The 13,821-nt window shown below is 30.7% G+C and overlaps 1 protein-coding gene across 2 annotated transcripts in view; it reads left to right on the plus strand.

Annotated features, from left to right (window-relative positions):
* Positions 1-9,214, plus strand: part of Ent2 (Equilibrative nucleoside transporter 2) — a 47,750-nt gene extending 38,536 nt beyond the window's left edge. Inside the window, exons 11-12 of one of the 2 annotated variants that reach the window (XR_015838498.1) lie at positions 988-1,194; positions 9,133-9,214. Coding sequence is in view for 1 of the 2 variants with exons in the window: in XM_088270220.1 (XP_088126346.1) it covers positions 988-1,123 (136 nt within the window). In the remaining variant the exon portion in view is untranslated. Of the gene's footprint in view, positions 1-987; positions 2,605-9,132 lie in introns of those variants that run through there. The other variant, XM_088270220.1, reaches the window with a different exon arrangement.
* The last annotated feature ends 4,607 nt before the right edge of the window (positions 9,215-13,821 follow it).

Below are 13,821 nucleotides of genomic sequence, written 5' to 3' on the forward strand. Positions count from 1 at the left end.
ATGTTAAATAAACAACAAGGCAGGGGTTGAAAACCATGATTTTATAAAAAAATTATAACAAAATTATTTTAAATTGAATGAGTTTAAGTATCGTATTATATGTATTAATAATTACATATAAGTTATGGTAAAGGTTTAAGGTGTGATTTGATATGATTTTATGTTAGAAATGGATTTTGTATGTGAATTTAAATAGTATATAGTTGAATCTGGAAACGTTGGTTGACGACCTCTTCTACTGCTCATTAGTATGGGGAAGTCCTGTATTCTTTGAAACATAAAAACATTCACCAATTCTAGCCATGATTGACAACCGCACTACTCAAATTCTTGGAAGTTCTATATATATGATCCAATTTTGAAACATGGTGCTCAAATCACTAGAATTTCACTAGAGACATCTATGAGAAGAAATTTTCATAAAATTTATCATTGTATGGTGATCAGTCCTGCACTTCAGGGTGATATTACCACATGTTTTTCAATCAACCTTAACCATAATTAGTAAACTTATTAGGTTCGTAAACTCATCACAAGTAACCGCAAACCCTATTCCAATGTTTTTTGGCGCTATATATATATATGATCCAATTTCGAAACATTATACTTGAATCACTCGAATTACACTCTCTCTCTCTGATCTCAATCCTGCGGATTGGTCTTTAGCAACAGATGACATCTCTTTCGCAATTCTCGCCTATTTTCGGAAGTCCTCTTCAGCTCCTCATACGTCGAGCAGCCCATGTCTTCGTATAAGTCGCTTAGGTATTGGCGGCGTGGGCGTCCTCTGGCGTTTATTCCCTCCATCGTCCCCTCTATTATTTGGTGCAGGAAACCCTCTTGTCTTAGCACATGGCCGATCCATTCGCGTCTTTTGGAGATAGTCGCGAGTAGGTGCTTCCTTTATTTGATCAATCGTAGTACCAATCGAATTACACTAGAGACATCTATTGTTTTTAATAGTTTTTGTTTTCTCCCGTCTCGCAGATCCGTGGAGAAGCAGTACGCCTCGACGGCGGGCATGTTCGGAGCGGCCGTCCTCATAACGGGCATCGTGGCGGGCATCCTGTTCTCCATGCTCGGCCCAATCCTCATCTCGCTGTCCATCTTCAAGGACACATAGCGGGCGCCGTAACTCCGCACACACCCTCCTCAAGCCCGGCACTCAAGGAATATGCTATTTCACAAATCCATGTGAGAATAATCTTATTTTTACAAACCGGACAATGAATATTAGTAAACCTTTCACTTGCGTAATAAGAGTATCGGCAACAAACGTAGCAATCTACAAATTCAATATTTTGCATATTAAAATCATTGATAACTTTGTGGTATGGTAATATAACACTCTCATTATCATTCATCGTTCACTTTGTGGTATTACACAAAGTGAACGATGAATGATAAGGAGTGTGTTAAATTCAATATTCTCTATTGTTTCATTAGGAGATATCGTGGGTATACTGGCAAAATACGATAACTCTAAAATTCCTGTTTTAATAATCCCTCTTATTTAAAACTTTTAGCCTGAATAAAATACCCGCTAGTAAAGTCAAAGTTACCAACTTACTAAAATGCCATATTTCGATTATTGAATTTTACAAATATAGAGTATGTTCTATCCGATATTTCTCGATTGATAATAAATAGCCCATTTAATTTACATACATCTTATCTATGGATTATCTTTGCAACATCTATGGATTCTACCACAGACTAATTTTCTTAATTTTTAACACATGAATTGCTATGTTTATTGCGGATATTTCAAGTTTTACGAATCACTAAAGAATATCTTTGAACTAATATTTATTGATTGATTAAATAAGTGCCTGCTTAGGTTTTCCGTAGATCAATATTATGTACACAAAATAATAGCATTAAAATACCCTATATGTAATGGTATATAACAAAAGCGTTTTTATTAATTTCTTAGTATCAGTACCAGACTGTTTAGCTCAGTGAATAGAGCACCTTGACCAGGTTATTTTTTCAGTGAATTGATATTGTGGCGAATTTTCTTTACTGATTTGTGCAAATGTAATATGAATTTATCTAAAGTTAGTACCTTGTCCAATGTAGAATATAAATTGACGTGAAAACCGCAAATTTATAGGATGTTTTAAAATCTCACAACTTGTACGAGAGCTCCAAAGATTTTTACTGTAAAGTGTAAATGTGAAAATGCCAGTTTAAGTGGAGTCAGCTGGATTTGAATGAATATACTCGGTGATTGGGGAAAAGTCACTAATGTTAAATCAAAAAAAAAAATTGCAAAATTAGAATTATCCACTAATGGAATGGGGAACAAGAAATAGAGGATGAGAGAACACTCTAAGGGCGCTTGTCCACTGCCCGGAATTTCACCGTCCGGCAGTCCGGTTTTGAAAAATGAAAGCGACTGACAGTTTAGTGTGATTGAATTTACGCACCGATCCGAAGAAAAATGGACAAAAGCACAAGCCAATCATCGTTTTAAAACGCTAACTGACGTGCCGGACGGTAAAATTCCGTATAATTCCGTGTAGTGGACATACGCCCTAAGGCTTATATAGGCTGTTATTATTTTTTTAAACACAATTTGTAAATATTCATACATTTTAATTTTTTTTTTAGTCACTTATAGACTGTTATCGACCAGACTTATTATTTTGGAATGTGGCTTAATATTTTAACTGTATTTGGCAACTAATTTTCTGTGGATAATTCTATATTTGCCTCCATTTTTCTTATATTTTTCCAAAATAAAATTCAGCATGTAGAAATCATTAGATCGTCAGATTTTTTTTTAAAGAAAATTTACACGCGTGCCCTCTAATTTTCAATAGAAAATATTTGTATCAAAAGTATTAATTTTTATGTTAGTGACTTATCACACTACATGAGTTATATAAAAACAAAATTGGAAGTGTCCATTTGTCGTATTTATATCACCGAGTTACAACCTATGATAATTTTGGATCTATCAGGTACCGACTTGCATTACACTTGTTCTCGGTTAAATGTTGAATGTATATAATATTTTGGTAAACTGCAACAATCAAGAAATTTGGTACAAATATTATGTATTCATAACTTATTGTAAGTCTTTATTTCTATCTTTTTACAAAAAAAAACTGTTTCATGGCAATTTGTCTTTTGGAAATTTAAAATGTTTATAATATGAAACAATGTAAAGAAAATATTGTAAATACGCATGTATTTTGATTTTTATTGATTCGCAATTTTATATGAAATGTGAGCTTAGATTTTTATTATAATATTAATTTTTTTATTAACCTGTTTACACATTTTTTGTAATTTTTTTTCTAATGGATTGAAACATATCATTCTCGTTGATTTTTGTTCGGTTTGTTAAAGACATTTTTTTAAATAGATAGATAACATCGACTGAGGGTGTTAATGAGACGAAGCTATTTTACCAAATTTTACAAGAAAAATAATGTAACGTACATGATTTTTTACCAATTTTGTTAATTTATATATATGTGAAACGTCTTCTAATTTGCTTGAGAGCTTTGATTACTGGCAAGATCAAAGTAATTATTCTCTCTGACCCCTATACGCACCCAATGATGCATAGGACATTGCACTTGATTATCGTTTAGATACACCAACAGCATAACTTTATAGGGAATAATATTTTTTATTTCATACGGTGTTTGAAAATGATGCGGAATGCATCAAAACACAAGTCACAGTAGATTTTAAGAATCAATAAATGATTTTTTTTTTATTGTTTAAAATCAAAATATTAGGGTCTTCAAACTAACAAAAAAGCTTTATTCTTATTTGAAAAATTACTATATGTAGTAGTCATTAAGTAAACATTCCAATTTAATTATGCCTTGTAAAATACTTTGTAAAAATAATACCTTATATTTATCGTGATAGAAAAATTACTATAAATGGTTATTTTCACGGTAATGTTTATTAACTTTAACTTATTAGATGTCCGCATGATGAAGTCAACACTGCATTATCTGCGCATTAATCCAGTGCAGTGCCCCGTGCATCAAAAAGAGCAAGTGAAGGTCAAAATAAGAGTTATATATTTGAATAAACGTAAGTGCAAGTGAGGGTCAAAATAAGAGACATATATTTGACTAAACATAAGTGCAAATGAGGGTCAAAATAAGAGAAATATTTGACTAAACATAAGTGCAAATGAGGGTCAAAATAACAGATATATTTGACTAAACATTAGTGCAAATGAGGGTCAAAATAAGAGACATGTTTGAGTAAACATAAGTGCAAATGAGGGTCAAAATAAGAGATTGATTTGACTAAACATAAGTGCAAGTGAGAGTCAAAATAAGGGACATATATTTGACAAAACATTCATAATTTTTGTAAAATTTGGTATAACTGTTTTCTAACACTCTCAGCCGGTGATAAATTTAGTTAGTCTTACGATGTATAGTAATTTAAGTGTTAAAAAATTGAAGAAAAAAAACTGCTTGTTTAATTGGACGGAAAAAAAACTTGCATCTTGATCGTAAAGATATTTAGTTGTTGAAGACTGATATTTTATAGCTATTTCACATTTAAATGTCGGCCACACCTGCCGGCATGATATAATACAGAGTTGGCTCACTCGGAATTTACGTGTATGATTTTAGCCGCTTTTGAACAAAATTAAAACTATGCAAAATCACATTTGGAATTGTCGGGAGTCTAGATCAAATATTAAAGATCCTGTTGACCGTGTTATGGTCACCGCGCATTGGTGTATCTCTTAGAACATATAGCAGACGCTCTCTTAACCGGCCTCTTCTAAGAACGCTAGGAATGAATTTTGGGAGTGATGTGTGGCTTTTTCCTGTACATATTTTTTACAGTTTGTGAAATGTTTCCTTTCTGGGAGTATGGACGTAAATGAACATCGGTGCGAATTTTCCTCAAAGGAGTATCGACGTTAATGAACGTCAAAGTCTGTCTGTCAGTTGGTATGATGCAACTTGTATAGCAATGACATCTGCGGATATTTGTGTATAATTTTGTCATTGAAAAATATTTCAAAGAGGTGTTTTTTTTTGGAATTATTTTAACATAATTTCTATCTTAAGAATACATTGATTTAATGTAAAAAAAAAATGTAAAAAGAACCCACTCCCCAGAGAAAGTTGGACATCAATTTTCGTACTCCCCGGAAAGGTTAATTTTTAATGTGTGAGATTTTAAAAGAGATTAAAACTTCTGTTTTCTTAGTGTTTTGAATTTTTCTTCCTTGGGAAAGTGTTCTTTTATGTGTTTCTCATTACCTTCTCTTTAATCGGGTTTACCATTATCCTGGGTCGGTCCCGTCAAGGCCTGTTAAGAGAGTGTCTGCTGTACTATCCGGGCTAGTAAAAATTAATCATTCTTGAATTTATTTTTGCAGTTGTAGCCAGTGTAAACAAAAGTTAGCCATCTTAAACATATCGTAGTCATACAGGAGAAAGTGACCAAGTGCATTTGTTTACAAAAACGTGATTATTGACTATTTGATATCTTACTAGCTTTATATTGCCCTGAAAAAATCCCAAAGGATTTTAAACTTGGAAGTATAATATATTGACTTGGTAAAAATGACTAACTGCATTGATGTTTATTTTCTTGCCAAGCAAAAGTGACTTAAATGGCCCTCCTGAACATTTTACGTTTTGTCAGTTGGTCACTTTCTCCTGTACGACTGCGATATTTGTATCTCAAAAATAAATTTTTAATAATCTACATTTTTTTAAACATCTCATAGTCGCTGTCTCATGAAAGCATCAAAATAATCGTTTTAATATGTCAATGTTAATAATTATTTTTTCATAAAAATGCAGGTATTAGATCCATAGTTTGCATTATTAGAAAGATCTTCAAATTTTAATTTTTTTATTTTTTAGTTCCGAAATGCAACAATTGAAGTTATAATTAAATCCTTTACCTTATTAAAGTAGTTAAAATCTGAATAAATAATAAATAGTAATTCCTTACTTGTGTCTTATGAATTCAGTGGATAATGTTTCTCGTCACTGCCTCTGTAACGTAAGCTTCCAAGAGATAATTATGTAACTCGAGAATATATACCTATTATGTAGTAAAATTAAAAATATATTGGCAATATGTTAAGAACAATACTATGTATAATAAAATCCCATGAAATATTTCTGTACGTCGGAGCCGGAAGGTCATAACTGCATACGCCGAATTTTCCATTTACTTACTTACTTGCTTACTTATAACCCTATGGTGCATAGAATCGACGCAGTGTTATCTTGACTTACACGAAGGCAAGGTGATCACTCTTGCGCTTCAGGAACCAGTCCAGGGTAATATTAAATAAATATCACAGTGTAAAGTCACTAATATTTATTTTCACCCCCCCTGGGAATTGAACCCGGGACCTCCAGCACTGTAGCTAAACACGCTGACCATTACACCGCGGAGGCGGACATTCTCCATTTACACGGTAGATACTTTCCACGCAGTAAAAAAAAGTATGCTAAAATAATTAAAAATATGGTGGATTGATTTCCTTGTATAAAAATTGATTCAGGATATTAATATTGTTAGTGAAATTCATTATTTATTATTGTATCTTAATTTTATTTAAAAAAATACTTTAAAAAAATCAAAGGTAATAAAAATGATTCGCGTAGTCCTATTCTGCATACCTTTCTGCGTGCACATAGTACTGAGTAGTAAGTACATACGGAAATTCCAAATTATTGATTCGCATTATTAAATAAAAGTTATATGTTTTTCTTTTTTTTACATCATGCTATTTTGAAATTGTGTAAAAAATAGAATTCAGTGTTTATGTTTAAAAACAAGCTAACGGCACAGCCATGATGAATTGTATGCACAAATGTTCAATCTAAATTTTATCTTGCTTTGTTTTTCATTTGGAAATAATTTTAATGAACATAATTTTTGCCTTCCATATAACATATTTTTATAGTCGTCAAATCATGAGTTTGGCTATGACTGGCCGACTTCATACTTTGCTGTAGTCTTTCTCGGTTCCAATGTACAGATGTTAGTTATATTATGATAAATAATTGAACATGTTTTGATAGTCATATTAAAAAACATCTCGCGGGTGTCTTAAAAAATAATTCACCTTTTTCCTGAAATGTGGTCATCTGCAGTTGGCACAAGTGTGGATTATAGTCGACACCCACTGCAGAATCTTTTTAACAAATATTTTTGCTTTACTACTTGAAGGAAAGAGACATTCCTCGTCATTTGCAGTTTTCTTTAATACTCAAATCTGTAAACTAACTAGTTATGGCTGCCATTCTTTAAGTCTCACATAAAATTATAATTAAAATTGTTATATTCTCAATATTATTCATATTTAAAGCATTTACTTTGTGGTTAGTCATTTTTACTTATTTATTTTTTTACAAAAATGTTAATAAAATTAGTATATAACCACTCACCGAGATTTTTACGTCTACCGGTTTCGAGACGTACCCGTCTCTTCGTCAGGACAATCACTAACACAGCATGCAAACAATACTACCCTTCACCACCATAGCACCATTTACACACTCAAAACTACACAAAATGTCTAACACATGCGATTTTTGGTCGACCCGAAGGCCAACATGCACTATAGTTTTCAATACAGACATGCGTTACGAGGCGAGGTGCACGTTTAACCTCGGCTCGTAACGCATGTCTGTATTGAAAACTATAGTGCATGTTGGTCTTTGGGTCGACCAAAAATCGCATGACATTTTGTGTAGTTTTAAGTGTGTAAATGGTGCTATGGTGGTGGAAAGGCAGTATTGTTTGCATGCTGTGTTAGTGATTGTCCTGACGAAGAGACGGGTACGTCTCGAAACCGGTAGACGTAAAAATCTCGGTGAGTGGTTATATACTAATTTTATTAACATTTTTGTAAAAAAAATAAAAAAGTTAAAATTGTTGTTTAAAAAATTCACTATTGCTATATGTCATTTAAAATCAATCTGCAGTTGATATAGAAATATCTAATAATTAATACTAGAAATATCTGTGAACCTTCTGTTAATTTACGTAAAGCAAATGGGGTAAATTATACATTAACATGTTGAATCCCAACTACGAGATAACTTGTAGATTACGTTCTTTGTTAAGACGTCGACTAGGAGATATCTCGCACTGTGTTTACTTGTCATATTCCTGCAGCTACTATAAAATTCCTAGTATATCAGTGCTAATATGGATAGATGGCGCATGGGAGGAGAATAAAAAATCAATGCTGGCTTACATTAAAAGAAATGTATTAATAAATAAACAGAAAAATTATTCAAAATTAAGAAGTAAAAGAATATTTTTAATGAATTGGCTTTTTAGACCGGAATTCTGAAAATCGCCGTGGCAGTCAACGTGTTAAATAACCCTATATGTTGCGAGCATACTGTCAAATCTAACCAAATCAAAACGAGCTCTCATGACTACTAAATAGTATTCTATCTTAATGTTTATTATTTCAGCGATATTTAAATAGAATTTGAGTAAGAAATACACTAATCTAGTTGAGGTTACATCCAAATAACGCAAATAGTATCAATTTGTATTTTAAATGGTTGATCTTCCAGCAAAGCCGTGACTGTTGGCTTGTAGTTAATCTTTGCAGTATTTTATATGAAACCCACTCAAATTTGTAGGGAATGATTTTACTAGAACAGTGGTTCTTAACCTGGTTTCGATGGAACCCCAGGGGTTCGGTGAGTCAGTCTCCCGGGTTCGGTGGAGGTCTCAACGCTTTGGTGTAAACAAATGGTAATGTACCCTGTTATTGCTAAGAAAGCTCTGGAGATTTTCATACCGTTTGTTACGACATATCTTTCCGAGCAATCCTTTTCAAAGATGCTGGATATCAAAATGAAGAAAAAGAACAGACTTTGTTGCGAAAATGACATGAGAGTGGCACTTGCCAAGGTTAAGCCGCGCATTTCTGAACTGGTCTCCGAAAGGCAACAGCGGAAGTCACACTGATTCGCAGTAAATATTCATTATTTTATTTTTGTTTTTATGTGAAAATCATGGTACATATAATGGTTTTGTTCTTTGTTTTTAATGGTTTTCTTCATTTTGTGCACCTATGTATAAATATATACCTATGTCTTGAATTTGAAAAAAATCATATTTTATCTTCCAACTAAGGGTTCGGTGAACGCGCATAAGAAACTGGCAGGGTTCGGTACCTCCAACACGGTTAAGAACCACTGAACTAGAATGTATATACATAAAGATATAAGATAAAGAGATCATAGATTACAGAATTATATAAACTAACAGGATATTGAGTGATGATTAGGATGTTACATACACTAAATATCGACTACCATATTTTTTATATTCTCTAACTGAAACACTAGTTTGTTTATTATCAAATCAACCTCACAGACAATAAATATATTATAATCCGTATTTGCAGCACTAACTGAACTATAAATAGTATTCCCTCGAATTTGTAAAATGTATTCATTATTCAGCGTTATTACGCTCTTGTTTAAAACCCGCTATATATATATATATATATATTCCATACATCATAATCTCTCCAGGAGTATTTCCAGGGTTATGTTTCTAAAATGTCATGTTTCTAATGTCCGCCTCCGTAGTGTAATGGTCAGCACGCTCGGCTACCGTTCTGGAGGTCCCGGGTTCGATTCACAGGGGGGGGTCGAATAAATATAAGTGTTTTTTTTTTCACTGTAATATTTATTCAATATTACCCTGGACTGGTACCTGAAGCGGAGGGCTGATCACCTTTCCTTCATGTGTAAACGATCAAGATAACACTGCGTTTATATGAAGCAGTGCCCTATGCACCATTGGGGTGCGGATAAGGGTTTTATTTTATTATTATGTTTCTAAAAAGGTCACAAATTTGACACTATCCCAAAAAAATCCCAGGTATTTGAATAAGAAAAACCATTTAACTGTCCATTTGACACAGTCAGTAATATCAATGTCAAAATAAGTCAAGAAATAAAGAACACCAAGATTATCATTGATGAATTTTTTTTCATATGATAATCCTTATTGATTGAGTTTTTTGTCATTTAGAATTTTTTCACTGACAAAAATATTTTGTTTACGGGTTATAGCGGGTTTTAAACGAAAGCAAGTTTTATTGTTAGTCATTAAGTATCTCCAATTCAATAATACATATTATATTTACTATATACATAATAATACAAAATAAAAATAATAAATTACACTTTACCAATATTATCCTTCGTAAATCATTTTCAAATCTTTTTCACTGTCTATGCTTTTAAACACAAAAAAAATATATTTGTTTTAGTGTAGAATACTAAAATAATTCAGCCATATTTTGAAATATTTCAATCTCAATATCAAAAATTTAATTAAATTTATGCCTATTTTTCAAATTATCTATTTTTTTTTTAATTTAAAAAAATACATTATTTTTTATATTTTAGATTACACGATTCAAAATTATTATCAAAGATTAATGTTTTACAATTGTTTACATTTATTTTATTAAATAATATCATAAAATTCTACAAATTCATTTATATTATTTAAAATTATTTATCTATATATTTTTTTAATACGTTCTTCAAAAAGAATTCTCACATTTACAGTGTATTATTTTTACTATTTATTTATGTGCAATCCACAATTAATCATTTCAATTTTCTTATTTATTTTAATGGTTGGCTCATTGAGTAATTTTTTATTTAAAAAAAAGCAAATTAGTTTTATAATTGGGCAACAGAAAAATTAATTTTGTTATTTGTCGTTTACGAAACATTTTACAGTATGACATTTTTTTCATATAAAATTACTATTTAAAAATTGAGAAAGCAATACTAATTATCTGATAAGCCATAATTTTGATTGATTTTACTAATTTAAGAGTTCAAAACCGAAAAACACAAAATATATATAATTTGCTTTGTTCTATTGATAAACTAATTGGATTGACAATTTTTGTTTATTATTTTTATTTTCTTTTTTTAAAATTTTATTGTGTGTATCAAATTGAAATAAATGTTTATTTGTCCTTGTATTCCAAAGGGGAAAACTTTTTACAGCAAGTTTTCACTTATTTTATACAGTAGATCCTCAGTTCAAAGAAATATCTTTATAAATGACAAGTAAATTCGACCAAAGACGTTATTGATAAAAAATGTAATTTAAAAATACTATATACACTGCCAAATTTTTAAATGGTCAGATTGAATATAAAATGTCGCGCAAATTATGTCTTGTATTTTTTTTAAAAATCCAAATAAATCAATTAAATGAATCGAAGGGCCTGCTGTATTTCAAATCTGTTATTCTTATATTTTCTTTATTACAAATTAGTGCGCATTTAAAGAGGTGACATTTATACAACAGTTTACGTTTTACAATGTTGCTTGTTACAATTTTAATATTGTTATAGTTGTTACGCAGTAAGTGTTATACATTGTGTTACATGAAAGGCAGTAGTTATCCGTATTATTCTATGTTAAAATTTAAAGAAAAAGGCACGGGTCCTTTTGTTAAGAGAGATCATCAACTGGAATATGAGTGGACATTGTATTTCTTACGCCAACTCCTGTATCAAGTCTAGTTCTGCAATATAAATAACCAATTTCACAACTAATTCATTCCAATGCATTTCCAAATTAAAGGATGGAAAGGGTTTAATGCATTTTATATATCCTGAGTACAAATCTACCTACCACCAATAATATATTATAATAGGTATATTTTTGTAATTTTTGAGATAACATCATTCAAACACTGCGATTTCTTCGCATTTTCATGAGATGACATGATTTCGTCGACACTTTCATAATTTTTGGTGATACAATTTCTCAGTATAAAGACCACATTATTGTATTTTTATACCATTGGTAGAAGTGTCTAAAATGAAAAAAAAATATATAAATTACGGATTTCTACAGTTTTTCTTATTGTTACAATTTTTTTTTTTAATATTAAAAACCCCAATCACTCCCAATTCCCTACCTGTACCTACTCTTAATTTTAGACACATACTTTATCTAGCAGCACCTTGAACTAATTTTATAATTTACAAACAAGTTTATCTTTACGTACTTACCTAATTAATTTTAATACTCGTGATTTTCTCCTCAAATTGAAATGTAAAAAAAAGAAAATGCCTCGTAAATTATTTTTATATAAATGATAGATTGTGCACATTAAATATTAATGTACTCCAATAACCAAAGAAAAATATTTAAAAAAAAGACATTTTCATCAAATTTATGTATAAATGTTGAAAGGTTCTTCAAATGAAATGTTTGTCTATTTTGCAAGGGGTATTTCATTAATTCTATGTATAATTTTAATTATTAATTGTTTTTCAGTTTTATATGTTTTTTTTTAATATTACATCTCATTACCAAAATATGCTAAAATTTACAATGAATTTTACACATTTTTTCATCAATTTAAATCATGGGACCTACTATCTGTCAATCAATAACAAACTCAACCAAGTCCACTAGGATTTTATATGGACCTCAAATAACTATTTTTTTTTATCAAGACAACTTATACTCATATTTTATGATTTTAATATTAGATAATAATAGATTCTACAATTTTGTAAATATAAGAAATCTCTTATTACAAATTGTAATTCAGTAATACTTAATTTGATGAATTACTGGAAAAAGTTTGTTATATTTTAGTTAAGAAATACAGTGGAACCTCTCATAACGAGTATAATACATTACAGAATCTTACCCCTTAAGGGAAACATTTTTTGTTTTGACTGGCGCGGAAGTCCCGGCTCACTAGTGAATGTCGTGAAAAAGGGACTTGTAACTCGCTATGCGAAATGTATTAATTATGCAAATTACTCATTATAAGAAATACTGTATAGAAATCTTGTAAGTATTATCGTTATGACAGGTTCCACTGTATAGAAATCTTAAAGTATTATGATAAATAACAGTATAAATAATTTTTTTTAATTATTTTCTTTAATTTTTAATTTTAAGAATAAACAAAACAAATGTGGACATTTTCCATTTTGAAGTTAAAAGAGTGTTGTTATTTTTAAAAATTATTTTGGGAAAACTTTGGTAATGAGATGATTTGTTTGACTTATTAAGTAGATTTGTGCCCATGTGAAGAGAAAGATTGCCTTTTAATGATTGTCTGTAATATACTTATTGATAGTTTCTTACCCTACTAACATATTGTTAGATACTAATGTCATCCCCTTTATATTTTTTACCGATTTAAAAATAAATAAATGTGGTTGAAAGTCAACTGCTTTTTATTTCATTTTATATCCCACATATTATTATTCCTTTTCCAGGTCTACAATCTGACTATAACACGCTATATGAGTATATGTTCCTCAAAAATTAACAATCAATTGTGGTCCCGTGGTGGAATCCACTCTACCACAATTTGATACCTATTTCTAATAATGAGCCGCTTAGGCCGACAGAAATAGTATGAAATTGAAGTATTTTTGAAAATAATAACACAAATATTTATCTTTTTTAAAATAAAAAGTTACAACAGTGTCGGGACAAGATTTAGACTATCCAAACAATGATTGGATTCAGACTGAAGGTCAGATCTTGTATCGAGTTGCAGTATGGGACATAGTTGCGTAATAACCATAATTAGTTTTGCAGTGGTCAAGAAACAGCAATTCATTATTTCTAGGTTGCTTTATCAACTGTTTACAGAAGGGGCTAAAATATATAACCACCGTTTTATGCGTCACATTATTTGCGTGTATAATGTTGATGCAAACGCGCGTTTTCTGTCAGCGTTTTTCTCCTTCGGAATTCCGAATTCATTATAAAATTTTAATAAAGTGACAACACCTATTCTAGT

The sequence above is a fragment of the Brachycentrus maculatus genome, unplaced genomic scaffold (genome assembly GCF_059751285.1).
Source record: "Brachycentrus maculatus isolate JH-2025_06_01 unplaced genomic scaffold, ASM5975128v1 h1tg000374l, whole genome shotgun sequence".
Taxonomy (NCBI): Eukaryota; Metazoa; Arthropoda; class Insecta; order Trichoptera; family Brachycentridae; genus Brachycentrus; species Brachycentrus maculatus.